This window comes from Zeus faber (genome assembly GCF_960531495.2).
Source record: "Zeus faber genome assembly, chromosome: 12".
In the NCBI taxonomy this organism is placed as follows: Eukaryota; Metazoa; Chordata; class Actinopteri; order Zeiformes; family Zeidae; genus Zeus; species Zeus faber.
The window spans coordinates 20,247,779-20,274,771 of record NC_137196.1 but is presented as its reverse complement, the minus strand read 5'-3'; the positions used below and the strand labels follow the sequence as shown (position 1 = coordinate 20,274,771).

General features: G+C 42.0%; 2 protein-coding genes across 2 annotated transcripts in view; both read right to left on the bottom strand.

The window, feature by feature from the left end:
• LOC307238425 (noelin-3-like) overlaps window positions 1-12,190 on the bottom strand; it is a gene marked incomplete at both ends in the record, with an annotated part of 13,427 nt that extends 1,237 nt beyond the window's left edge. The window contains 5 exons of the mRNA XM_080011394.1: window positions 520-626; window positions 1,593-1,812; window positions 2,570-2,725; window positions 4,685-4,828; window positions 12,122-12,190. Of these exons, the coding sequence (XP_079867520.1) occupies window positions 520-626; window positions 1,593-1,812; window positions 2,570-2,725; window positions 4,685-4,828; window positions 12,122-12,190 (696 nt within the window). The remainder of the gene's footprint in view (window positions 1-519; window positions 627-1,592; window positions 1,813-2,569; window positions 2,726-4,684; window positions 4,829-12,121) is intronic.
• A 6,135-nt stretch (window positions 12,191-18,325) lies between these two features.
• The window catches only part of LOC307238512 (collagen alpha-1(XI) chain-like), a 93,883-nt gene continuing 85,215 nt past the window's right edge, over window positions 18,326-26,993 (bottom strand). The window contains exons 56-67 of the mRNA XM_080011518.1: window positions 26,063-26,170; window positions 25,766-25,819; window positions 25,066-25,119; window positions 23,593-23,700; window positions 23,397-23,450; window positions 23,256-23,291; window positions 23,076-23,129; window positions 22,713-22,971; window positions 22,052-22,164; window positions 21,638-21,706; window positions 21,268-21,501; window positions 18,326-20,032 (exon numbers count right to left, since the gene is read on the bottom strand). Coding sequence (XP_079867644.1) covers window positions 19,886-20,032; window positions 21,268-21,501; window positions 21,638-21,706; window positions 22,052-22,164; window positions 22,713-22,971; window positions 23,076-23,129; window positions 23,256-23,291; window positions 23,397-23,450; window positions 23,593-23,700; window positions 25,066-25,119; window positions 25,766-25,819; window positions 26,063-26,170 — 1,290 coding nt within the window. The 3' untranslated portion in view covers window positions 18,326-19,885. The remainder of the gene's footprint in view (window positions 20,033-21,267; window positions 21,502-21,637; window positions 21,707-22,051; window positions 22,165-22,712; window positions 22,972-23,075; window positions 23,130-23,255; window positions 23,292-23,396; window positions 23,451-23,592; window positions 23,701-25,065; window positions 25,120-25,765; window positions 25,820-26,062; window positions 26,171-26,993) is intronic.

Here is a 26,993-nt window from a genome sequence, read left to right as displayed (position 1 = left end):
GAATAACAGATGGGAAGTGAGCAACAAATCCAATATTGTAATCCAGAAGAAATTATGCAGTTTATATATATATATATATATATATAAAAAAAAAACACTTTTGTGAGACTTGTTTTGGTCTACCCACTGTACCTGATTCAGCTGTGATTGGTCAAGTTAAATAACTTTGTTTCTATAACTATTCTAAAACACCGTACTTTTTTTTTTAAGTATATCAATTCAGATTTTTTGTATTTATTATATTTTTGCTGGTTGAATTGAATGAATTGATGTATCTTTCAATGTTGTGTTCATTGAATGTGAAGGTTTGCGTCTCAACAATGAAAGAACTCGTTCAGGGTCGAAACCCTCGACGTGAAGAGCTTTGAAAAGCGCTTGTTCGAAAAAAATAAAGTGGTGCCTTTGAAATTCAGCATTTTAACCACTTATTTCTCGGAGGACAGGTTTGATGTCAATTATCGAGCCGTGCAACTTGGGCTTCAAAAGGGGGCTCGCGCCCACCAGACTGCTGAGGCTCACCCTGTTGTTTTGGGGCGGCGCCTGGGGATCGGTCATCCAGGCTCCGAATCGGGTCCCTGAGGTTTTCACCGTCAGCGGTCCAGTGATCTTCATCAGCTTGCCACACGCTGGGAACACATCAACACACTCCGGTCACACACAGACACGCACACACACACACACACACACACACACACACACACACACACACACACACACAGGCGCACGCAGGCTGACCATGATGCGGCAGCGGCCAGCGCTATTGGAATGGACAATAAAGTGGCCGTTTCTGGCGTATTTCCGGTTGATGGTGGGAAATAAAAAAAAAGTTGGGTCATTTGCTGGACCACTTGCCCTGAACATCTGGATACGACAGGCAATTAAATGTGGAAATGGCTTCATCTGCCATTACGGAAAGAAAAGCGGGGGGGGGGGGGGGAAGAGAGCGGGAAAGTCAGACAGTTTCACAACTAGAGTGCGGTGTTCACCATCTGTCAGGCTTTGGTGTACATATTCATTTTGTATTGGTTTCACTCAAGCTCCACCAAATGTGCGGCGGGAAAATAAATAAATAAATCGCTTTCAAGACGAAACAAAGTGTTGCTCAGCTGCGCGCGTTTCACCTAAATTGCTCTTACCCGGCGGAGCAACGTCGCGTTCGACGTCTGGCTGAGTAAAATGCCTCGCTGCTTTCCCAAATCGGGCCAAATGAGTGAAGGACACTTTGACGCTTTGAAAGGAATTTGCACCTGTGAGGCGTTTGGCTACGTCTCACTATCCGGCTCGCTCGTAGATATGGTGCCGCTATATTCAGGGGTTACATTGGGATTTGGGAGGTGGGTGGGCCCTCATTTTAATTTATAAATCTATCTATCCATCTAGAACTTGACTCTAGCACAGGTGACATAGATAGTACCTTGCAGGTACCTACGGTAACAGGTTTGGCCAGCTAGGCCTTGGCCGGTCTGGCAATGGGAATTTCATGGGATTCTTCAAAGTTATCAGCGAATTTGATAAATTCCGGAAATCCCGTGAAGAAAACGACGGCGTCGCCGACCGGGGAATCCCTGGGAAGGCTTTTCCCATCGACGTACTGAGCTTGCCCATGCAGCTGCGGAGGCGGCTCTCCAGGCTCAACACCCTCTGCTGCAGCTCCTCGTAGTCGTAGGCCCCCATCTCCTCCTGGATGCCCATCAGCACGCCCGACAGGTTCCGGATCTCCTCCTTGAACTGCGAGATGAGCTTGGCGTCCGTCTTGTACTGCTCCAGGACCGGGATCAGCGGCTGCAGAGACTCCATCTTCCCCTTGAGCTCCTGGAGCCCAGGCCCCGGGGGAGCGAAAAAAAGCAAAGATCAAGAGACGGAGGGAGAATCACCGCGGGACCCAGAAGACAAGGACGGACATCATATCTTTGGGGTTTTTTTTTTTTACACCTTTAACGAAAACAGAGACACCAAGAACCGTCGGAAAGTAAGTTGGATCCTAATCTAAAGCTACTTGATTTTCTACTTTTTTGACACGTGCATGAAGCATGTTCGATCCCTCTCACGATGTTCGGAGGACTTCAAAACTATGGGTCTATGGGAGAGGAAGTAATGGATGGATTGCCTGGGATCAGCATTGGTGGTAGGAAATGGCACGTTCCATTCCTATTTCAATCAGCGGTTGCACATTACTGTCAAACACGACCGTGAACCCCAATTTTGGCGACGGCCACCGAGGCAAGAGTGCGTCGGCCTCCGCCGCCTCCCTCCATCCAAAGCCGCCGCCCGTTGGCGAAGCCCGACGCTCGTGAACCATCCCCGGAGGCGGAGGTTTAACGTCGTTTGTGCATTATATATTAATAAGTGGAGAGACACCGTGACGGTACGATCTGGTATCCCAATTTCACGGCGCCAGAGGGGGCCGCCGAGATTTAGAGACGATCCGTCCGCCGCGGCGCCGCGGCCGACCCGTTCAAATTGCAATCAGGAGAGCGTCTCCATCGATCGGCTGCTCCTTCACGGCCGCCGTCACGGAGGAGTTCACCGCTCGGCGTTCCCTGTCGGCGGGCGGCGGTGGGGGGCGTACCTGAAAGTTTTTGTTGACGAGCGTCTTCCTGTCCGCCTCGATCTGCCTGAACTTGGACCTGAGGCCTTTGATGTGGCTCTCCATGCGCATGATGTACTGGAAGTCTCTCTGCGTGCGCAGGTTCAGCACCTCGATGGACTGCGACATGTTCTGCACCTTTCGGGTGGGGGCGGGGGGCGGGGGATCAAAACAGCGACGTATTGATTTTTGCGTCCGCCGCCAAATTGAAACGTCCCCGGCGCTCAGCCTCCGGCGGTCTTTGAAGCGCGGAGGCGCCCGATCGGCTTCCCTTGACCTCTGTTGTGATTGTCTCTTAAGCGTCTGCGTGAGGATTCAATCAGGCTTTAAAAGGAGGCTGCGCGGGCGACGCACAACTTTGGGGACGTTTTTTCCTGCGGAGACTTCTTTTGTCTCGGCTATAGGAGCGTTTGTTGAATGTCAATGTTCCACATCGATATTTCGTATTTTTCAAAAGTTCATATATAAATTCAGAACCCCACCACACACAGAATAGGTACAGATTATATGCTGTATATATTCGTGCAAACAATTTCCCACATTGTTGATACAGTTAAGGTTTACTGTAGCTATATCACCAACCTTTAAAAATGTTGAGTTCATTTTTACTTGATATTGCCAAATTTCTTTAATGATTAAGTTATTTTATTAATAAAATTATGTGTATCTTGCCTTTTTTCTATTAATTTCTAGAATATATATACATTTTTTGTATAAATATTACGTTATTATTGCCTGTACTTGCATATCTGCTGTCTATCTATCCGTCCTTGTTAAACGCAATTTTGTTTTGTTAAACGTTGCATACATGCAAAATTCTATCGCAAAAATAGGATCATGGAGACATACGGCCCTAAATATGAATCTCTCCTGTAACATCACAATGGTTTTTGGGTTATGCGACAATGGCAAAACCACACATCAACCACACACAAAGCACTTCTTGCCACATAGTGAGCTCCTGCTTCCCGCTTTGTCTCCCCTCATCCACTCACTGGCTCTCATTGTATCCAGTTTTACTGGAGCCATGTCCAGCAGCAAAGTGGCACGGTGTGTTCGTATTTTTGGGCCGCTGATTGGGGGAGGGATCCTGGAACGGGCTCTCTGGGGCCCCCGAGGCTGGTTAGTGCATTAGTGTCAGAGGACTCTCTGAATGACGGAGCACCAGGTGGCCTGCAGCGGTAAAATATGGTTTCTGAGGACACCATTAACTCATTCATTCAAAAGATGGGGGGAGAGGGGCGGGGCGGTAAGAGAGGGCTGGAGGGAGGGAGTGAAAGAGAGAAAGAGATGTCGTTGTCCTGTCCTGTTTACGGAAAAAAACAAAACGTTTTAGCTTTTTTTTTAAATTGAAATTAAAAATGTTTTCATTACACATTGTTATATATATTTTTTTCAATAATAGTAAAAATTAAATAAGTAAAATAAATAATAAATGAGGGGTAAATTGAATTATTAATAAAAAAAAAAAATCCTCTGTCTTTCAAAAAAAAAGTTCCCCCTTACGTTGGGTTAATTCCACCGCTCAGATCAGTGACTTTATTTTGATTGCTGTGGTTGGAGATAACAACAACGCTTTCTTTTTTTTTTTTATAAGCGTTTAATAGCAGCAGAACCAGATTTCTATTTGGAAGTTTCAGAATCTTTGGATGAGAACCTAAATCCTGGATGTGTTGGGTGTTGGCTGTCTGCTCCGTTCAGGTGATGTCATCCATGTGGTGTGAGCAGCAGAGAACGAGGGGAGGGTGGACCAGCAGGGAGGAGCTGCACACACTTCTTCGCGTGTGTGTGTGTGTGTGTGTGTGCATGTTTCTTGTATACCTCATGTCTTTCTAAGTCTTTCTGAGTGTGTGTGTGCGTGTGTGTGTGTGTGCGTGTTTCTTGAATATGTTTTTCTATGTCTTTCTGTGTGCGCGTGTTTTTGTGTGTGCACGCATGTATGTCTTGTATACAGTGCTGTACATCTTCATTCTCTGTGTGGGTGGAGCCATTCAAGTCCATTTGAGCCTTATTGTATTTGTGTGATGCAACACACACACACACACACACACGCACGCACACACGCACACACACACACACACACACACACACACACACCTTTTCTAGGAGCTGGCGGAGCTGTCTGCCCTTGGCGTCTCTGGAGCAGAGGCTCTGTTCGGGCGCCACCACGGTGCAGATGCAGCGTCCGTCTGCATCCTGGGCCGAGCTGTAGACCTGCCATCCCTCCTTGGGCCTGACGGTCTGGACGGAGGGAGGAGGGCAAGGACACAAGGACACGGGGATACAAGGACATAAGGATGAAGGAGGAGAAAAACACATCGAGCGAATTCTCTGTTGAAGACAATCACCCATCATCGGCGTATAGACGTGTTTTTATTTCATTTATATCTACGTTTTGGTTCATTTTTGCTGGTTCATTGTTAGGTTCATTCCATTGTTCACTTATTTGGTTTATTGTACAAATGTATTCCTCTGTCTACTGTAGTTATTGTACATTTCGCAATTTGTCTTAATTCATTTATAGGTGCGATTTTTCTGTGATTTTTTTAGGTTTATATTTACTGTTAATCGGTTTAATGTGTATGCCTTAATGTTATTGTTTACTGTTAATTTTGCCTATTTTTTCAATGTGAGCTACTGTAACATCGCAATTTCCTCCCGGGGATGAAAACAAATTCCACCAGGGGACCTATTACCATCACTTCACTAAATGCATGGTTGCAACATAAAAATTGTAATTTATTGATTTATATAAAGCTTTTAAGTTGCAAATATTATTTTGATGGGTTGTGTTGACATAACGATGGTAATTACATCCACTTAATATTGTGTGTAATTCAAACCCAAATATCTGCGTTAATTGATTCAAAACAAAATTCAAGTTGCAGTAGCTTAATGAAACTGGCTCCATATTTCACCGCGTAATTGAGGCATTCCTACCCATTTGTTCGGCCAAGCTGTGGGTTGGCATGTGTGGCTACAGTTTAATTTGCCAAATCTGCTCAACTAGAGAACTTAACCTTTGTGCCGCGGGGAGGAAAATCGTGATTCCATTTTTCTGGCCTGTTTGTGTAAGCGTCAGCTACCTGCGCCCGGTGTCATCTCAATTCATCCGCTGACGGGTTTTTGAAAAGCTTTTGTCATTCACACCGAGAGTTCCACGGCACGGGAGGAAAACTGCTGTTTGACCGAAATAAACAGCCTTTTGGAGTGCGGCGAGTTCCGTGAGAGGGTTGGCAGTAGAGTCCCGCAGGGAGAGATGCTCGGTGTGATATTTGTATTGTGAATGATTTTGGACTTTTATTGCTATTGTGATAGAAGACTAAAAGTTTTTTGTTTATTTTTTAAGATGTCAAAGTGTGTCGCAGCTTCATTTTTTTTTTCTGAGTCATCAACTTTAAAACTTGTGTTTATTATTATGGTAATTAAAGTAGATAACACTTAAAAAATCATTTTAAATAATGTGGAACGACTAGTTTGGAACAAATACATTTTTATGATGAATTAACTTAATAAACATGTGTTTATGCTACAAATGATTGAGAAAGTGGTAAATAAACATTTGATTGTAGAGGAAAAGCTACTTCCCCCAACTCAGTGCAGCTGGTTGAACATCATTTCATGAGAAGTTTTCATAACTGGAAAAAGATTGATGCAAACTGTTGCAAATGTATTTTGTTGAGCCAAAACATTTGTCCATCCTATCTATCTATCATCCATCTATCATCCATCTATCTATCTATCTATCTATCTATCTATCTATCTATCTATCTATCTATCTATCTATCTATCTATCTATCTATCTATCTATCTATCTATCTATCTATCTGTCTATCTATCTATCTATCTATCTATCTATCTATCTATCTATCTATCCATCTATCTATCTATCTATCAATTCATCCATCCATCTATCTATCATCCATCTATCATTTATCAATTTACCATCTATCTATCATCCATCAATCATCCATCTATCCATCCATCCATTTATCAATCCATTTATCTATCTATCTATCTATCTATCTATCTATCTATCTATCTATCTATCTATCTATCTATCTATCTATCTATCTATCTATCTATCTATCTATCTATCTATCTATCTATCTATCTATCATCTATCTATCATCCATCTATCCATCCATCCATTTATCCATCCATTTATCTATCTAACATCTATCTATCATCCATCTATCTTTCCATCCATCTATCTATCTATCTATCTATCTATCTATCTATCTATCTATCTATCTATCTATCTATCTATCTATCTATCTATCTATCTATCTATCTATCTATCCATCTATCCATCTATCCATCCATCTATCGTCCATCTCTCTATCATCATTCTATCATCCACCTATCCATCCATCTATTTATCCATCCATCAATCTATCATGTATCTATCATCCATCTATTATCTATCTATCGTCCATCTTTTCGTTTCCATTTTCCCCCTAATTCTTATTTTTGTTACTTCTTTGAATCTATCACCCATCCATCATTCTATCTATCATCTATCCATCCATCCCTCTATCTATCTATCTATCTATCTATCTATCTATCTATCTATCTATCTATCTGTCTATCTATCTGTCTGTCTGTCTGTCTGTCTGTCTATCTATCTGTTGTTTCGTTTGTCTGCGTTTTGGCATAACAAAGAGTTCCTGCAGTACAGAGATCCCTCCTGCTCTCCATCTCATTCTCTCCCGTGGATTCCCCATTCGACGGTAGACCCCTTGATGAATGTCCAGAGCGCCCCGGCTCCTCTCCTCTTGCTCTCCTCCCTTCTTCTCTTCGGCCTTGCCACGCCTCCAAAGTGCCCCAAAGTGTTGTGGCAGAGTCCCCGCCGAGAGAAACCATAAAGCTGATTTATTTTCTTTATTTTTACTTGATTGGATGCATCTCCGAGAGCATCCGGCCTAAAGGTGTGAAAACAAACAATGTGACGTGGCGTCCGAGAAGACGCACCGTGGGAGCGTTAGTTGTTGTTTGTTTTTGAAGTAGGGTTCTGGTTAAAGCTTATTTGTTTTACAGCTGAGACGACTTGTTGGACCTCAGCGTCTACACGCGGCGAGAAGATAACACGGATCAATATGGAGGAGCAACATTTAGCTTCAACTTTGTAAAGTTTATAAAGTTTGACCGGAGGAAAAACTAAGAAAGTCTGTTACAGAAGATCAACTCATTTGTGTGGTAGAGAGTGAAAGGTTGATTCTCTTATCTCATCTCATCTCGTATCATATTGTAGCTTATGTTACCTTATCTCATCGTATCGTATCTCTGTGGTTTCTTTATCTTTTATCTATAGTATCTTTATCGTATTGTATATTTATTATATCTTTATCGTATCGTTATCATATCATATCTTTATCGTATCATATCGTTATCATATCATCTTTATCAAATCATATCTTTATCATATCATATCTTTATCATATCATATATTTACCATATCATATCATTATCATATCGTTATCATATCATATCATATCATTATCATATCACATCTTTATCATATCATATCTTTATTATATCATATATTTATTATATCATATCATATCTTTATCATACCATATCTTTATCATATCATATCTTTATCATAGCATATCTTTATCATATCATATCATATTATATTATATCATATCATATCATATCATATCTTTATCATATCATATCATGATCATATCATATCTTTATCATACCATATCTTTATCATATAATTATCATATCATTTCATTAACATATAATATCTTTATCATATCATATCTTTATCATATCATATCTTTATTATGTCATATCATATCATATAATTATCATATCATATCTTTATCATATCATAGCTTTATCATGTCATAGCTTTACCATATCATATTGTTATCATATCATGTTGTTATAATATCATATTGTTCGTTATCATATCCATCCATATGATATATGATATATCATATATTTATCATATAATACATTTATCATATCATATCTTTATCATATCATATCTTTATCATATCATATCTTTATCATATCATACCGTTATCATATTGTATCTTTATCATATCATATCATATTGTTATCATATTGTATCTTTATCATATTTTATCGTTATCAAATCATATCTTTATCATATCATATCGTTATCATATTGTATCTTTATCATATTGTATCTTTATTGTGTTGTGTATTTATCTTATCTTTATCGTATTGTATCTTCATTTCCTCGTATCCTCATTGTATCTTTATTATATCATAGATTTATTGTATCTTTATCACATCGTATCTTAACCATATTGTATCTTTATTGTGTTGTATCTTTATTGTATCTCCATCATATCGTATATTTATTGTACCTTTATCGTATCGTATATTTATCAAATCTTTATCTCATCCTATGTTTATCTTATTGTATCTTAAGGATATTGTATCTATATCGTATCTTCATTGTAAATTGATCGTATCTTTATCTCATCATATCTTTATCTCATCGTATGTTTATCGTATGTTTATCGTATGTTTATCATATCTATATCTCATCGTATCTTTATTGGATTGTGTATTTATCGTATCTTTATCGTATCTTTATTTCTTCGTATCTTCATTGTATCTTAATCTCATCATAACTTTATTGTGTCATTATCATATGGAATATTTATCGTATCTTCATCTCATCGTATCTTATCGCATACTATTGTATCTTATGTTATTGTATGGTATCTTTATCTTGCCTTCTATCGCATCTTACCTTACATAACCCTGACATTGCTAATGTAGTGTTTTTAATCATATCTTATCTTACCTCATTGTATCATAACTTATCTGACCTTACCTAAAGTTATGTTATGTTATTGTATCTTTATCATATATCATCTTAACTTATCTTAGCTCACTACTTGCAGTGCTCAGTTGCACAGGTGGTACTCCCTGTTAACTTCTGTCTATGAACATAGTATACATTTATCTTATTTTAATTTCATATCCGATCTCAATTTTTGCCCCTGCAGTTTTCTGCTGCTGTAACGCCTGCAATTCCTTCTGGAGATTAAGGTTAAGCTTATCTCATTTCATCTCATTCGTCATGGTCTGGTCTGGGTGAGGTGTCGTTTTTTTGGGTTTTGTTTTTTTTCACTTTTTAAATATGTCACTTGGGAAAAACACTTTGTAATCACTTCCACGTCTCTCAGTCAGAAAAGATATACAAGCTCTGGACATTGTGTCTGGGCATTTTGAGAGGAGATGCAGCCTTTGTTGCTTTTCTTTTGGAGTGTTTCTGAATCATCATTCGGCAAATGCAATCCATCCCTGATTCTCACCACTCTTTGCTACAGTACTTATCGCAGGTTCTGTCAAACATCATCTCAGCTCACTTGACTGTTGCCAGGTGCCAAACATGTAAAACCCGAGAAATGGGTTTTTATTTTGGTTTAACCTCTGGGTTTTCCATTTATTTTATAGCAAGCATGCATCATGTCTTGTTTTTTTTTTTTTTCTTTTAAACTGTCTTGTCGTTGTTTATATTTTTGTGGAAAAACAAACAAATTCTCTGCTAAGCTCTTCAATGGATTGGATATTGGATATTTGGTCATTTATATTTTATTTAATTGTATTAATTTGGATTTTTACTTTTTCAGACCGTTAACAATTGTATTATGTATTATGTGTTACGCATATTTTATGTAAAGAAATCCTACACTAATCCTCATCACAACAAATTCCTCATATATGACGGTGTATTTGGCAAAATAAACTGATTCTGATTGTGAGGACATTCCTTTGGCACCAGTGAATGCACTTTAGGAGTGACCGGGACAGAGTGTGTGTGTTTTGACTCTTTTTAGGATGTATCACAGGGGACTAGGAAATTGTAAGAGCAAGTGGGGTCCCGTGGTGCTCCGCGACTGTAGTTGAGATATGCCTCTCTCATGCCATCACGGATGAATGGGTTGGAGAAAGAAAACAACACACACACACACACACACACACACACACACACACACACACACACACACACACACACACACACACACACACACGTCTCTTGTTGTTGTTACTCTGCCTTGAAAGGCGCATAAAAAGAAGCAGCTCCAACTAATCTGTCCGGTCTTTCTGCTCTTGTCTCCTGAGCGACATGCATCCGGCAGCATCTCCTCACATTTCTTCGCTCTTCCTCGCACTCAAAGCTAATCTGCCGCCTGAGCCAGGTTAGATTTACTCTTTGGTGATTCTTTTTTTTTTTTTTCAAGGATGTCCTTCTGTCGGAAGGATCGGGGAAGAGAGTTTTTGGATGGCAATTGTGTGTCCCGAGATTGGTGCTACAGGAGTGTTGCCCTTGCATTCGACACCGGTTTGATTGAAACATTTAATTCTGCACAGGTTATATGCAGGCTAGAGGAAATATAAACAACAATTATAAGGCAAATGGCAGAATGGTACTCGACCATTCTGTTTGCCCCAATGGCAGCGAGATCGGCAACCCGACCCCATCGATTCCTAAGTACTTTCCTATTATACGATATTGGGATTGAGCTGGATAGTTTCGAAAACCTTTAAATCCACAACCAAACGACCCCTTTTTCAAAGTCTGATTAACATAGATGTTGTCCCAGCCCTCACTTGATCCTTATACAAACAGCGTAATGGCATCTCCAATCCACCCATGAAACCCACCTTTAAAAGTGAGTTACGTCCTTGGCATCTCACCAAGATCCGGGATCAATATCGCTACTATGTGGTTGAGGTAGGCAATAAAAGAGAGCAAAGTACCCCGCCCACACCCGCTCCACCCTCTCTACCTCCCCCGCACCCACTTACCCACCCCCACCACACCTCCAATCCACAGATCTGCATTTCTACTTCACGTTTCAATGTGAGTTTAATGATGAGTCATTCTATCATGTAAGTAGAACCAAATCAGCTTGGAACATTCCACCAGGAGCATAACACAGCCAATTGGACACACAACTCCTAAAATCCAAGTAAAGTAATATTTCCTGCATCAATCATGCTCTATTGTATCACTAAATGGGTATCACCTAGTCTTTGCTGAACCTAAACATGCATGTTGTAAAGCAGCCTACATGTACCGTATATGTAGGGCTGGACCCTATTGACAAAATCAAATTTCAAAATATGTTTTAGATAATCTCAGCAATATCAAATCTAATAAGACATTTACACACAATGAATATTTTAGAAACAATCGTTTAGTGATGGAAGCCAAGCGAGTAGGGGCGTTGCTTAGAACAGTCTACGAAGTTCGGAGAGAAGTTCGTCATCTTAACAGTATCACAATATCATAACAATAACGAAAATTCTAGACGATATCTAGTCTCATATCACATATCAATACCGTGAGATACCGATATGAGAGTGGATGTCATCTGGGAATTTGGTTTCCTGCATTATTTTACCGAAATACAGCGTTAAAAACAACATCGAACCTTTAATATTCTGACAAACGCCCCGAGACGATATCTCATCTCATGTATATATATCGTACCGATATATCGGCGTGAAATCTATTGCCGATGCACTCACCACTGTAGGGCAGTATCCGCACAGAAGCAGCACCAGCAGCGGCTTCAGCACCACGGACAGCGACCACATTCTGCTCCGTTTCCTTTTTTTTTTTTTTTTTTTTTTGGGATCCGCGCGGCGCCCGTGGACTACTCTCCGTGTCCGCTCCTCTTGTCGCGGGTGGAACGCCCACCCCCCCTCCCGACCACCACCACCAACACCACCACCACCACCGCTGACAGTCACGGACTATGAATGGAGGAGAGGAGGCAAGAGAGAGGGGGATCCGCAGCCATCACGCCATGTGGGCAACAGAGACAGAGGAATGAGAGGAGGAGAGTGGAGCAGGAGAGTGGAGCAGGAGAGTGGAGCAGGAGAGTGGAGCAGGAGAGCGGAGGAGGAGGAGGGAAAGTTTGAGCCCACTTGTCTTCCTGGCGTTTATCAGTCCATCTCTCGTCGAAAAGATAAAGGAGGAACAGAAGGAGCCATTGGGTTTGGCAGCAGTGGAAAAAGTTACAGCCATGCAGCTGTATTTAGAGAGAGAGAGGGGGGGGGGCGAGAGAGCGGGAGGGAGGGAGCGAGATAGCGGGGGAGAGAGTGGGGAGAGAGCGAGAGGGTGGGAGCGAGAGAGAGAGAGAGAGAGAGAGAGAGACGGAGGAGGGAGGTAGGGAAGAGAGAGCGGAAGAGAGGGGGGAGGGAGCGAGAGAGAGAGAGAGAGAGAGAGAGAGAGAGAGAGAGAGAGAGAGAGATGGAGAGAGAGAGGGAGTGGGAGATTGGAGCGGGGGAAAGACAGAGAGGAAGAGAGGGGGGAGGGAGCGAGAGAGAGAGGGAGAGGGAGGGAGGGAGAGAGGTTGAAAAAAGAGAGAGGGGAGGGAGCGAGAGAGAAAATAGACATCTTTGGTATGCGTGCGTAAACATGCGTATGGCTGTATTATATTTTCCATTTTCCACTTAATTCTTATTTTTTTTACTTCTTTGAATCTATCTATCTATCTATCTATCTATCTATCTATCTATCTATCCATCTATCTCTCCAGCTATCTCTCCATCTATCTATCTATCTCTCCATCTATCGATCTGTCTGTCTGTCTGTCCGTCCGTCTGTCTGTCTGTCTATCTAACCAGAAAGAAGTCCATCCATCTATCCATCCCCAAATATATCTATCCCTCCATCCCCCCATCCCTCCATCCATCAGCTGGTATCAGTAGTCTATTGACAGAGTGTGTATCGGTGATGTCATTTTAAAAGACAAAGCTCATTTTAATTCTCCTTCTATTGTTGAGGATAAACCTTCGCACCAAGGTCTCTCCATTTGAGCCTCCAGCAGTGTATCAATAATAATAAAAAATACAAAAAAAATAAAATAAAATCGAGTGGCACAACGCACGCCGAGCTATTTCGACTCTTGTCTTGTCAGTCTTGTCAGGTCTTTACAGACAGGGGGGGGGTAGAAGAAAAAAACACAGCTTCTTCAGTTTCAGCTTCAGTTGGAGGTGCTTGAAAAGGGCGGGGCACCAGACTGGATCCCGTCCAATGGGCAAAGGGTTTTCATTTGTATTTGTCTCCGTGAGACGTGACCCGCATGGGACCCGACGGGCAGCGCGTTCAAACGGATGTTGACATGTCCGTTGAGAGCAGGTTAAAATGACTCCTAAGGGCCGGCCTTCAGCATGGCTGCCCAGAGGGAACACCACGGGGGGAGAAATGACTCAGACCGACAGACGTTTGAAAGATGTTGAAAATTAAACAACGCAGCCTCGTTGTTTGCCGTCTTTCAGGATAAGCGAGAAAGAATTAGGAACGATCGGAAGAAAGAACGACAAATTATTTCCGTGGCAGAGCTCGCCGCTTGCCTCTACTGTGTTTACTCAGTGCACTGCCGAATTAGCTGTAGCTCATCTGTTTTGGCTTCATTTCTCCAAGGAAGAATATCGCTTGAGGTTATGCTTTCTTTACTTCATTCAGCCGCATCCTCGACTTTTTGAAACAAAACCGAAATGGCCTTTCTCAGTCATGGTTTAAAATAGTCTCAGACTGGGAAGATTAGAGCTAATCTAGGTCGAGTGAAGGCCTCGGTTAAACCCGGCCAGAGGCAGGTTTATTTTTGGATTAATTGACGTGGGGCCTCCAGGTCGACCTTGACAATAGAGAACGTGGATGATCTGGACCAAGACCAGCGCCGAGACCACACAGAAGGAGCCGACTAGTGCTTCGCTACCTTAGTCTAGGACAGGGGTCTCAAACTACAGGCCCGGGGACCACATCCAGCCCATGAGGCAATTGAATGAATCGCTACATGCTGATAATATATTCATAAATCTGGCCCGCAAATAATTTTTTCAAATCACAATGTTTAATGAATCCACACAAATGTGCTAAATGTTTTCAAAATGCACAAATGAATAAAATAGATCATGAGAGTGTTAATTGAAACAGGATTACAAGGCAATTCACTGATGTGCGGGAGAAAAAGGAAACAAAACAAAGCAGAACAAAATAAAACAAAATAAAATAAAACAAAGCAGCCCGGTTTCAGCTCAACACGGCCCCCCTGGAAGAAGACAACCTGGCCAGTGGCCCCCAGCTCATTTTAGTTTGCGACCCCTGGTCTAGGACCTCCTAGTCTAGAACTAGTTCATCTCAAATTAACGTCTCAGAGAGGCATTTTATAATTCTAAAATAATTCAAGTCGTTCATTATCATTAGTCCATTATCTTAGTCCTGTTACCGATGAAACCCCGTCTGTGAAACCGCCCCTAAGAATTTCCATCTGTTATGGCGGTTCATGCTCGTTTTTTTAACGAGAGTAGTTCAGAATGAACACAATGGCCGAGGCTCGTACTCCCATCACCACGAGGTCTCTCAAGGTTTCTACGCCCTGTGCGCCGCACCGACGATCAAACCATGTCATTTTGCCAACGAGCCAATTCGACATATGTCTGACCTGTTTTATAAGGTACCTACATTTCTGTGGATATGCTTCAGGAACTAGAACGTACGTTTGGCCAGGCTCAGCACACAGAGTCGCATGAGAACTCACTGCAAAGGGAGAGTCCAAACGTCTACCAAATACCTTTTCCTGAACAGGAGGAACCAAACGGATGTTTTGATGTAAATAAAAAGTGGACGCCGTAACAACGGATTCAAACCCGTTCCCGACTCACGCAGACTAATTTTAGTTGCCTGCTCAATTATTTTTATTTGCAACTCTACTGCTAACTCCAGGCGTCGCTACACTAATTCCAACTCCTTCAACCAGACAGCTTCAGGCTGTACATGTACATGTACATAAAGGATCAGGGCAAATGCCCTTATCCAGCAGTACAGACCTAAGCTCAGTCTGTACTATAGTTATAGACTCCTGAAAGACGGCCTCCTCAAAGTTCATCCTTTGTGCAACGATCAAAGGATTCTAATGTTGGATTGGCCACAAATTTGTCTCCATTTCGGCCTGATAATGGATGAAGGAAAACTATCAAAATTGCCACACACCAAATGTCAAGAAAGAACAAACCATACACGTCCCAGAGATTCATGTGAAAAAGAATCGTTTATTTGAACAGAAAATGAACCAGCCAGCGGGCTGTTGGACCCACTGACTCTTAAACTGCAACAACGAATGAAATAATATGACCTGCAAAAGAAAGCCGCAAAAACATTACTCACCTCCATCACCTCCATCCCAAACTAATATGAGAAAGAAAAAAAACCAAAACGTCGCAACAAGCAGCTTGCTGAATCACCACGGGTGCTGCCGAGGAGGGCTGCCGGGCGTCTCTTCTGATAGGCTCCGCCCTGATCACTTGATGGATGTCAGCTGCAGCGACCTGGACGCACCTGGAGGGAAGCAGGTAGAAGGAGACAAAGCAGAAGGAAGGCACCGTGGAAATCAACACACATTTTGGCTGAAGTCGACTTCTTACAGCACTGCTCGATTGCACTTACACACACACATGCGCACACTCGCGCGCACACACACACACACACACACACACACCCTCCAACAATTCATTTTGACACATTAATACACCTCGCCATTTATTACACAGCCGGTTTAAAACGTGTACTTTATTAGTCTCAAAAGTCTTCGAACTCAGACCAAATAAACTCCACCATGTTTGTCGCAAACATCCAACCAAAATCCCAGACGATATCTAGTTTCAGTCACATCGCAATGGATATACAATCTGATAGTACAGCGATTCAGCACCACGGACAGCGACCACATTCTGCTCTGGTCATTTGTGTTTTTCGGATCGGACCCCCAAAAATAGCCTCAAACCCTGGCGACCCATCAACTCTGTCATCCAAATAATCAATCATTTTTCAGGGAGAATACAGCAGGGGTAAAAAACTGTGTTTAGCCCGGGGAAAACAGGTGTCTAACCCTCTATTAACAAACATAAACTCGATAAAAACCGAATTTAGTTTTTTTCGGAAATGGCAGTGACTCAGTGGTTACTTATCACCCCCGTATGTGTGTCTGATGCGCGATGACGATAGGATGGAGCGTCCTAGCAACAGATGCACTGAGTCACACACCGACACCAAGCCCAAACAAAACAAAACCTGCCTTCATTAACCTCAAAGCGGTCCTACAAGACTCTGATCCCTCACAGAAGTCTGTTTGTTTGTTTGTTTGTTTGCTGGATTAATTCAGCGTACGGCTCCAATATAGAGGGAGAGGAGATGTTAGATTGGAAGTGATGTTTGTATGTGATAATAAAGTAAAGATGGTTAGATAGATAGATAGATAGATAGATAGATAGATAGATAGATAGATAGATAGATAGATAGATAGATAGATAGATAGATAGATAGATAGATAGATGGATGAATGGATGGATGGATGGATGGATGGATGGATGGATGGATGGATGGATGGATGGATGGATGATAGATAGATAAAAAATGTTTGATTTTCAGACTCGCGGTTCATTTGGTTCAGGTGGTGTAACGGGAGCGATGGTGAACTTCCTGACTCTCTGAATGAGAGTCAGAAGAGTTTGACTTCAGAGTTGTGAGCGGAATTCTCACAGGAACTATTTTATTGTGTCAAAATGATGTATTTGAGTGAAATGTAATGTAAATTTAAGTGGCAGTAGAAATCAGTCACATTCAAATATGAATAACACCAAATGCCTGGACCTTTTTTATCTTTTTAAATAGCAAGAAAGAAATTGAAAGAAAACGTTTGAAGATTAAAAAAGAAGTATTTCCAGAGGAAAAGATGAAAATCAGCTTATTTTGTTGCTGCCAGTGTCTATTATTGTTCCGTCGGAGGAATATTTCAAACACCATTAATTATCAGTATTCTTTAAAGATTTAACTGATTAATAGGCCTTATTATAAACAGTCTAGTGAATTAATCAAACTACCCGTGCAGAAAAAGATCATTATTCTCAAATTGCATTGACTTCACATGCTTTAGCAGTGCTGCCTAATGTTAATATCACTGTACGCTGCTGCCTTGGATAGTTTAATTTCCAAAGAATGTCAAGAAAGGCAGTGCACTGCATGTGCACATTATCAAGAAGTGTGGAGGCAGAAGTCTGCGCCTTTACAAAAAGTTAATGAGAATGATTGGATTTTAGGTTTTCATCGGCTGAACCAGCGTTTCTCAACGGGGGTTCCGGGGACCCCCCAGGGGTCCGTCAAAAGGTTGCAGGGGGTCCCCAGCAAAATTATTAATAATTTAACTTCACCATTATAGTATGAACATTAATAAGCGTTTTGATCCTACTATCACTGTTATCTCCAAAACAATAGAATAGATAGGTATAGAAGTTTGGACTAAATCATATCAAACTATGAAAATTTCTCAGATTGGGTTCCCAGAGTGGAAATAATATCATGGGGTCCATGGCCTAATGCGTATAAAATTGACAATCCTTGATATAAAATCTAAATATGAATTGGAATAGAAATATGAATATAAATATAAATATAAATACCATTGCAATGAACATTTGGCACGGGACCAAATATTTATTCAAAGTTTTACATAGTGTCGTAAACAGAATTACACAGGTTGGAAAGCGTCTCGGAGGGTTATGGTGAATATAGATGCAAAGCTGAAGGTGCAGAATGAAGATGAAGATGAAGATGAAGATGAAGATACAGATCCACGTCAAATCTGAGTCGGACGAGAGTCGCAGGGATCATTGGAACCCAAAACTGATAAGGATAATAAAGTAGTGTACTGGACAACAGGGAATCACAACAAGAGGAGACTTTGCTTTAATTGTTGTTTCTGCAACAGGAACGATACAGACGTACGAACCAACGTTGTTCAGAATCCAGTTTTAATATTCTTTGATTGAACCGTTCAAAGATTCGAAGAAAGAAAACCCACCTCTTCATTCTTACGAAAAAAAATATTTTGTTGACAGGACTGAACAGAACTACACAGGTACTGTAGGCTTTCTTTCATTTCATCCACATATATAAACTTAATTGCATAATTAAGAACTATGTATATGGTTTGAATGTCCAAATACTGAAATTGAGGTATACCTGAAAAGAAAACAAAAAAAACAAAACAATAATCTCTTTTTCTCATTCTGTTAATACTGCAGTGTGGCAGCTGAGAAGTATTTATATTACTATCTTATCATTTCTATGGGATAAATTAATAAGGTAATTATTGATTACTATGTAAACATTAAAACATGTGGGTGAGATGAGACATGGAGTGTGCTGCGTTGGTTGTAGAGGGGTCCAAAAGATGAAATGTTTATTATTTACAACGTCTTATGCTTACAAATTAGGAAGGTTTTGTCAAATTTATAGTATATTATCATCGCTCTCAAGAGACAACATACAGTATTTATATATTTTTAGGTCTAAACAGATCATATTAAAAAACAAACAAATATTCATTGCAAATTTATTTCTATATAGATTACCAAACATAATTTGAAGAGCTTGGACACATGCAAGCTTTCGAAAAAAAAAAAAAAAAAAAGTGGATTCAGAAAAGGAACAGTATTGTACAAAATAACAATAATAAAAATAATAATAATAATAATAATAATAATAATAATTACAGTTTATCGAAATGCATTTCTCCTCTTTTTTTTGTTTGTAGCACCTTTGGTGTTTTGTGTGATTCTGCACAAAAAAGCACCTCTGTGGTTGTATTTCTTAGCAGCACCTGGAGCACTCAGAGAGGGGAGGGGCGGGGCGGGGCGGGGGGTGAGGGGGGGTGAGGAGGGGTTGAGGAGCGGGTGAGTGGGTGGATCCTCTCTCTGTTGCCAAAAGTGCACGCCACCGTCCTGCCACGGCATCAAACATCAAAACGTCCTCCTCCACGATGTCACTCCCGTTTCCTAAGTGAAAGAGTCATGAGATTCTGGCCCTACGAGGGGGAGGAGCAGCCCCCCCCTCCCCCTGGTGGTCAACGCTGGGACGACAGGGCCCGGGGGGGGCGGGGCGGGGCGGGGCGGGGGGGGGGGGGCGCGGGGCTCTCCTCTTCTTCTTCTTGTGTCTTCTTCTTCTCCGGGCTTGAGGGGGTCTTCTTTGTTAAAAAAAAACAAAAACAAAAAAACAAAACAAAAAAAACCAAAAACAAATAAAAACAACAAACCGACAAGGACAACTGCAATGACGATGGTGACACAGGTTTGGTTTTGTTTGGCGAGGAGAGAAGGTCGGTGAAGGTTCGGTTCGGTCGGGCTCTCAGCATGCGGTGGTGATACGTGACCCCCCCGACCCTGTCCTGTCCTTCTTCGGCGTGGATGGGGGTACGGGGGGCGGGGGGCGGGGGACGGGGGTGGTGGTGTTTAGCCGAGGAAACACACGGGGCCGACCTCGAAGCCGAACCTCTGGTTGGGGTCCCCGAAGTCGTTGAGCATGATGTCGATGATGGGCACCTGGTCGATGCGGGGGGTGTTGATCTCCATCACCGTCCTGGAGTAGCCCTGCTTCAGCTGGGGAGGGGGGACGGAGAGATGGAGGGTTACGATTCAAAACATCAAAAAATATAAACGTATTCAACCTAATCTTATGGTCATTAGCCGTGACGGGGAAAGCGATCACGCGTCTCGGCTGCACCGTCCGCTAAGAAACCCTGAACAACCCCTTGACTTTGGTTCCTACAAAACTTTTGTTCGCAAAATGGAGGGAAAGCTCACTGTTGCGGGAGCCGGTTTCCCCGTGCTTTATGATGTAACGCTCCGCTACTCATTTATAGAGACATCATTTTAAAAAATGATAGGGGAGGATTTTGGAGGTAGTTGGCATCCCCGGTGAGGTTTTATTATATTATGCACTGAAGTAAAAATGTGAAAGTCCAAGTTGGATCCCGTCCCGATACTTCCATGGGGTTTGATTAAAAGCATTTTCCATGCACAGTACGACGTCATAAAGCATAAATCACATTCATGCATGTGTATATTTTTTAAGTAGTTCATCTGACAGGTGTGAAAAAACAATAACCTATATTATTTAGACGACTGTGCGCGCATTTACACGCTTGCATACATCCACAGAGAGAGAGAGACAGAAGGTTTGCAATGTCTTGTGATTGTATTTTTTTTTTTCCGTTATCACTCGTTGAAGACTGCAAGAGAAAATGAGAGGGACGCGCACAGAAGGGAGAGAAAGTGAAAGGGAGGAGCAGGAGCGGTGCAGCGGTGGCGAGAAGATGCTTGATTTGTGGGCTAATGTTTCTTGCATGTATATATTAAACGTTATTCAGTATTTTGTAAATAAATATAAAAATAACCGTGTCACTTGAAAAATAAATATATTTGCAAACAACATCTAAATAAATGAATGCAGCTCTGTGCACATTTATGTGTTTATATGCTGCTATGGCAACTACTCAGCAACGAGTTGAATAATAACAGCCACAAGTGACAGCGACGGCTCCTCCGCGATGAAGCGAACGGAAGAGATAAAAGACAAGATCGAGGCCAAGGGTGGTTGAGCTCAGGCTCAATTTGTTTGTTTTGTGGGAGTCTTGAGATATGATTTTAGTGCAGTTGCAATTCTCAACCACTAGGGCCTACATCGGAAAAGGAAACTCCAAAAACAAGACAATAAGACCCCCCACCCCAAAAAAAAAACAAAAAAAAAAAAACCATTGCCAGAGATTAGAAAGAGAAACAAACAGAACAGGATCATCGGGGCAGCGTTGGTGGTCTCGGTCTTGTGTCCTCACCGAGCACCCGTCCGACAGGGCCTTGATGAAGAGGTTGTTGTCGTGGGACATTTCCTCGTCGTTGGAGCCCAGGAAGCGCAGAGCCTTGTTGTAGCTGTCGGCCTTGGCGTCGTACCACGCCACCGACTGGTGGCAGATGTAGGTGAAGTTCTGCCGCGCCGAGGAGCTGAGCAGCTTCAGGAAGGTCATCTGCACCGTGTTGATGCTGCTCTCCATCACGTCCACGTAGTTCAGCTGGGGGGGGGGGGGGGGGGGGGGTCAAGGTAGAGGCAAGGTAGAGAGGGAGGGTGAGACGGCGCCAACCGGGTGTCATTTCAGTGTTTACTGGAGGTGGTCAAAGGTTCGGGTTTTAGCTTTGAGGTTGACTCACAATTTTGCCACGCTTAAATTCACTGAACCATGAACCTGGAGACTCCTTGGGCCAGTTGGATATTCTAACCTATTAGAGAAGAACAACAAAAGTTTATAGCAATTCATATCAGATTCATGTCAAATTTAACCATTTTGCATATGTCACTGTGACAGTGGGTGAATGTAGTCTAGGGTTGCCGCATTGGGATAGGCCAGACAATAGAGGACAAAAACTCAAATTTATGTAAAAATAGATTTCTATTTAATCTCATAACATTTATATGCTCAAAATATTGATTCTTGAAAATAATTATTTTAAAATATATAACATAGAGTATAACATATTTTTATATACGATATAAATAATACATAAAAAAGAGCCCGATACAGTGCAATTACTGTAAGTAAAAGTGCTAAATTTGCGAGGCCTCACCCCTGCAGACTTCTTGTCTGGGAAGATGCAGGTCTCTCCTCCTGCAGTGAAGTTACAGAAGACCTTGATGGCGTCACTAATGCATCCCTGGTTGGGATCAATCCAGTATTGACCTGAAGAGACAAACCCACACACAAACAAAGGACATGTTTAAGCAGGGTACGACCGCACTACTCTGCCCTCTACTGCTTTGGCCACAAGGGAATGTTTACTTTATCTTATTACGGCTCTGTGAAATAGTCGATTCTGATTGCTCAATAGCGGCAATCAGCGGTCAGTTATTTCTGAATAATGACCCCTAACTGGATGAAAGCGGATATGTCTAATTTCACAGTTTAATTAGTTCAATAGTTAATAATTCATAATTCGTTCAATAATTCATCAGTTCAATTTAACAGTAAAAAGTTTAGTCATATGTCGAGCCTGCCTGATCACCCTGTTGGGGGTTATTTTGTGATAATGACTGGCTGGCTGCACATTATCCATCATATGCCTTTGTCCAAAGACGATGATCATCCTGGAAAATATTGCTCACCCACTGTACCCACATCCAAGCAGTAGGCCAGCAGAATGGGAACAGTGGGTAACAAATACAGGGAAGATATACTAATAATGTGTCAAAATCTGTCCTATTAGGCATTGGGTTGTGAACCCGCCTCACCGTCTGGGAAGTCGGGCTGGCTGAGGTGCAGGTCGTTGCAAGTCCTGGCAGGGTTGTCCTGGGTGCCCATGGGAAACTTCATGCGCTCGATGTCCTGCTTGAGGTTGTTGAGGGACCCGAAGACGTCCTCCATGCCCTCCGAATACATGGCGTCCATGCCGTAGTCGGTCATCGGCTCGTCTCCCTGCATCTCCGCATGCCTCCTGGTCTTCCTGGACTGCTGGATGGGCAGTGGCTGGATGACGTCGCCGGGAGGACCCTGAAGGACAGCGGAGAAAGATGGTACATGGAAGTAGAGGAGGTCATCTTCAATGGTCTTCATAAAGGCGGGAGTAGCCTTCTCCTTCATAAGTGCCCACTTACCGCTGGTCCAGGGGGTCCAATCAATCCAGTGTCTCCCTTCTGACCTGGCGTACCCTGAAGGAAACAGTAGAACCATGAATAAAAAGAGGTAATCCCAGTTCAGTGACACCTCTACTATAAAGTCTATAAAGCCTTGACTATAAAGTCTACTGCTGAAGCCCCAAAAAACCCACAACTTACATTTGATCCCTTGGATCCCTTAGATCCTTGAGGGCCCTGAAGGTAGTGAGGAAGAAGACATTATTAGGAAGAGGGCTCTGGTGTGACAGTGTAATAAAAAATGAAAATTGTATAGCTAGCGTGACAGGGAGACGGCCTTACAGGAATACCAGGGGGGCCGGGGGGACCGAGAGGACCTGAAGAACCACCGAGACCCTGAGGACACACAGAGCAGAGGAATGCAAGGAATGGAAAGATGATTTGATTTAAACCATTTATCAAATGTGTTTCCACAGTATTTTGTAGAAAGTGGAGAAGCTAATCTTAAATATGAAGTCTATTTCGAGTCTCAACTTACAGCATCACCCTTTCCTCCACCGGATCCTTGAGGTCCGGGTAAGCCTCTGTCTCCCTTCTCCCCAGACTCTCCTGGGGGTCCGATGAGGCCGATGAGGCCGGGGTGACCCTAAATGGTGGAAGAAAAAAGAGGCAAAAGAAGGGAGGAATAAAAATCAGAAACCCCCAAAAAAACATACCAATCACTCATTTGAAGTAATTCCACAATGGGACAAATGAATACTTTACGTACGTTCATAACCTGCATAACAGATAAGTAAATGAGGGACCTTCGCTAAAGTGAAAAATACGTGTCCTGCCGTGAGTTTATAGGTCTTCCTCAGATGGCCTCGACAGAAATATCTCCCAAAAAATGGTAAGTGTGTTTACAGTGGTGGTCATATCACAGTCAGTCACAGTCAGGACCATTAGGGATGTACTACACCCGAATCCGAATATGTTATTCGGGAAAGCACAAATAATGCGATGGAAACAGCCATTTGTTCTACCCGAAGAGAGAGCGAGAGAGACAGTGAGCGAGAGAGAGAGAGAGAGAGAGAGAGAGAGCGAGAGAGAGAGAGAGTGAGAGCGATGGCTGGCTGGCTCATTTTTGCCGGCGACAGCACACAGCAGAACTGAACGTCTGTGCAAACGTATCAAAAACCTCCGCTGGCAGATATGACTCCGCTGCGTATTTTGTTCGGCTGTGGGAAATATCTCTGCACGTGGCCAAGGTGGAGAGAGAGAGCGAGAGAGAGAGAGAGAGAAAGAGAAAGAGAGAGAGAGGGGGCGCATGGTCCAATACTTTTTTGAGGGGGAAACTATAAATATCTATCTATATTTCTATCTATATCTATACAGTATATATATGCATATATATATATATATACTGTATATATACTATATATATATATATATATATATATTGTTGCCCCCCCAAAAAGTACAATATAAATATGTATACATATATATATAAGAGGGCCAATCGATGATTTGAGGGCACAACATTTTTTTTTTTAATGTGACTTCCAGTATAAACCACGGCCACTTCCGTTCTCCCGTTCGAATACAGATAGAGGGACAGATCATGGCGTAGGTCGAACGGAAACAGATGCAGATTATGACATCTCTGTACACCTCTAATGACCATCTGCCTCCCTCCCGTTCCACCTCCCACCACCGCAAGCTGCCGTGAGACCCGAGGACCATAACAAAGACGTTAAAGATACTGTGACTATGACTTATACATATTCATCCCCTCCCTCCGTCAGAATTCTCGTGTGAAAACTCCAAAAGGGGAGGAAAGGAGAAAAAAAACCAAAAAAACAACACCCTTCTTCATCCGGTTGGAGGGGCGGGGGCAGGCAAAAGAAAGATTGAGGCAATAGCCCGAGATGTTTGCCGACTTTAGGAGGCTTTCGAAATAAGGCACACAAGCAGAAATGAGAAATACACAATGAAGCAATTTTAGATTAGCATCATAATAACATCTTGCCTTCTCTCCCTTGCCGCCAGAGTCACCTTTCATACCGGGAAGTCCAGGGGGTCCCTACGGAGAGAGAGAGAGAGAGAGAGGGAGAGAGGGAGAGAGAGAGAGAGGGAGAGAGCGGAAGACAAATATCAATCTGTCAACTATCAGCGGAATGAATTCAAAACCATGGCATGGTTTTAGCAGCATCACTCGCACTCGTAATCATTTGTTGAATATTAAGGAGGGTGTCGCACATCTGTCTGGTGGCGGACCGGTCGCCCCTTCCACACTTCCCACCCTGTGCCTCCTGGCAAATAGAAACAGAGCATTGGAAGCTCTTTTAAATTGCTATCTTTATTTATTAAATAAGTCCCCTAAGGTTTGCGAGAACATTGCTGCGAGTACATTCGTATAGAAAATAGTATATTATGCAATATTTGACTTTGGATTTATATTTGAATTCATATTTGAATTTATAATAGTATTGTGATTATTATGATAATTAGTATTTTAAAATAATACTAATATAATACTATAATAATACTAATACTACTACCACTTCTACTACTACTACTACTAGTACTAATACAAATAATAATAATAATAATAATATATGAATTTATGAAATAACTTATAACTATCTCTTATTTTTGGGCCAACATTGTTGCAAATATACTATGCAAACTCATCCATAGATGGACTTTCTGTGTGATGGGATTCTTACTAGAGGTCCAGGGGGGCCATCTTGGCCAGAAGCACCAGGAAGTCCTTGTTCACCCTAATATAACAAAAATAGAAAATAGTTTTCAAAATAACATCCACCATAAGCATATTAATTCAAAAATATGATGATAACATTGCTTCAAAAACAGTGCTTATAGGATTTAGAACCCAATCTTTAAATTTAAATCTATCTTGCGACCAACTTTGGCTTTGGTTTTATACACCGTAATTTCTATATTCCATATTGTGTTCCATAACAATGTGAAATAATCTTTTCCAAACATTGCATTCTACTCACGACGGGCCCAGGAATACCGCGCAGCCCTTCTGGACCGGCCTTTCCAGAGGGTCCTTGGGGTCCAACAGGTCCTGTTTTACCGACAGGTCCCTCAGCCCCGGCTTCTCCCTGTGGAAATAGGGAAAGAAATGTATAAATATGAATAAAATATATATATAAATAATAAAACACACATATATATATATATAAAAAAAAATAATTATATATATATATATATATATACACAATTATAGTTGACAAAAAATATATAAAAATGTATAATATAAAATAAATCCATACATATTTTCTCTCTTCAAGCCTCTGTTGTCTTAATACTCTGCTTCATCGCTTTACATAGATGGCCTGATTTGACTGCAGAAGCAAATTTAAAATGAATCACGTCTCTTCCACCGGGCTCAATAATGTCATTTCTGGAGGGTGCGTGTGTGGGAAGTGAACCCACCATCGACAATGGTTTTAGAGAGGCAGATTTATCAAAAACATTACCCAGAAACTTCTTATTGTACTCTGCAATCAAGGCCGTCCTGGTGTGATATTCTCAATTTCTCGCTCTTTCAGAAAGGCTCCGGCCGTCCTTTGAGGCTTTCCAGCCTCAAACAGATCAATGGACGCACAGATCCCATCATCTATTGTCCTTGAAGAGCAACAGAGTCGGGGGCTTTTATGTATTAAAGGGTTTTTTGGGACGTCATATCGGCCGGGGCGACGGGAAGAGGGGATTAAATTGTTCTGACAGCCAATTAGAGCCGGATTTGACACTGCCGGCTTCGGCTTGTCTCCATCAAATCAACTGTAATCCCTCACCTCAGTGTGGTCAGAACCAGTGGTGAGGCCGAGAGAGAGAGTGTGTGTGTGTGTGTGTGTGTGTGTGTGTGTGTGTGTGTGTGTGTGTGTGTGTATGTGTGAGGGAGAGAGAGCGAGAGCGAGAGAG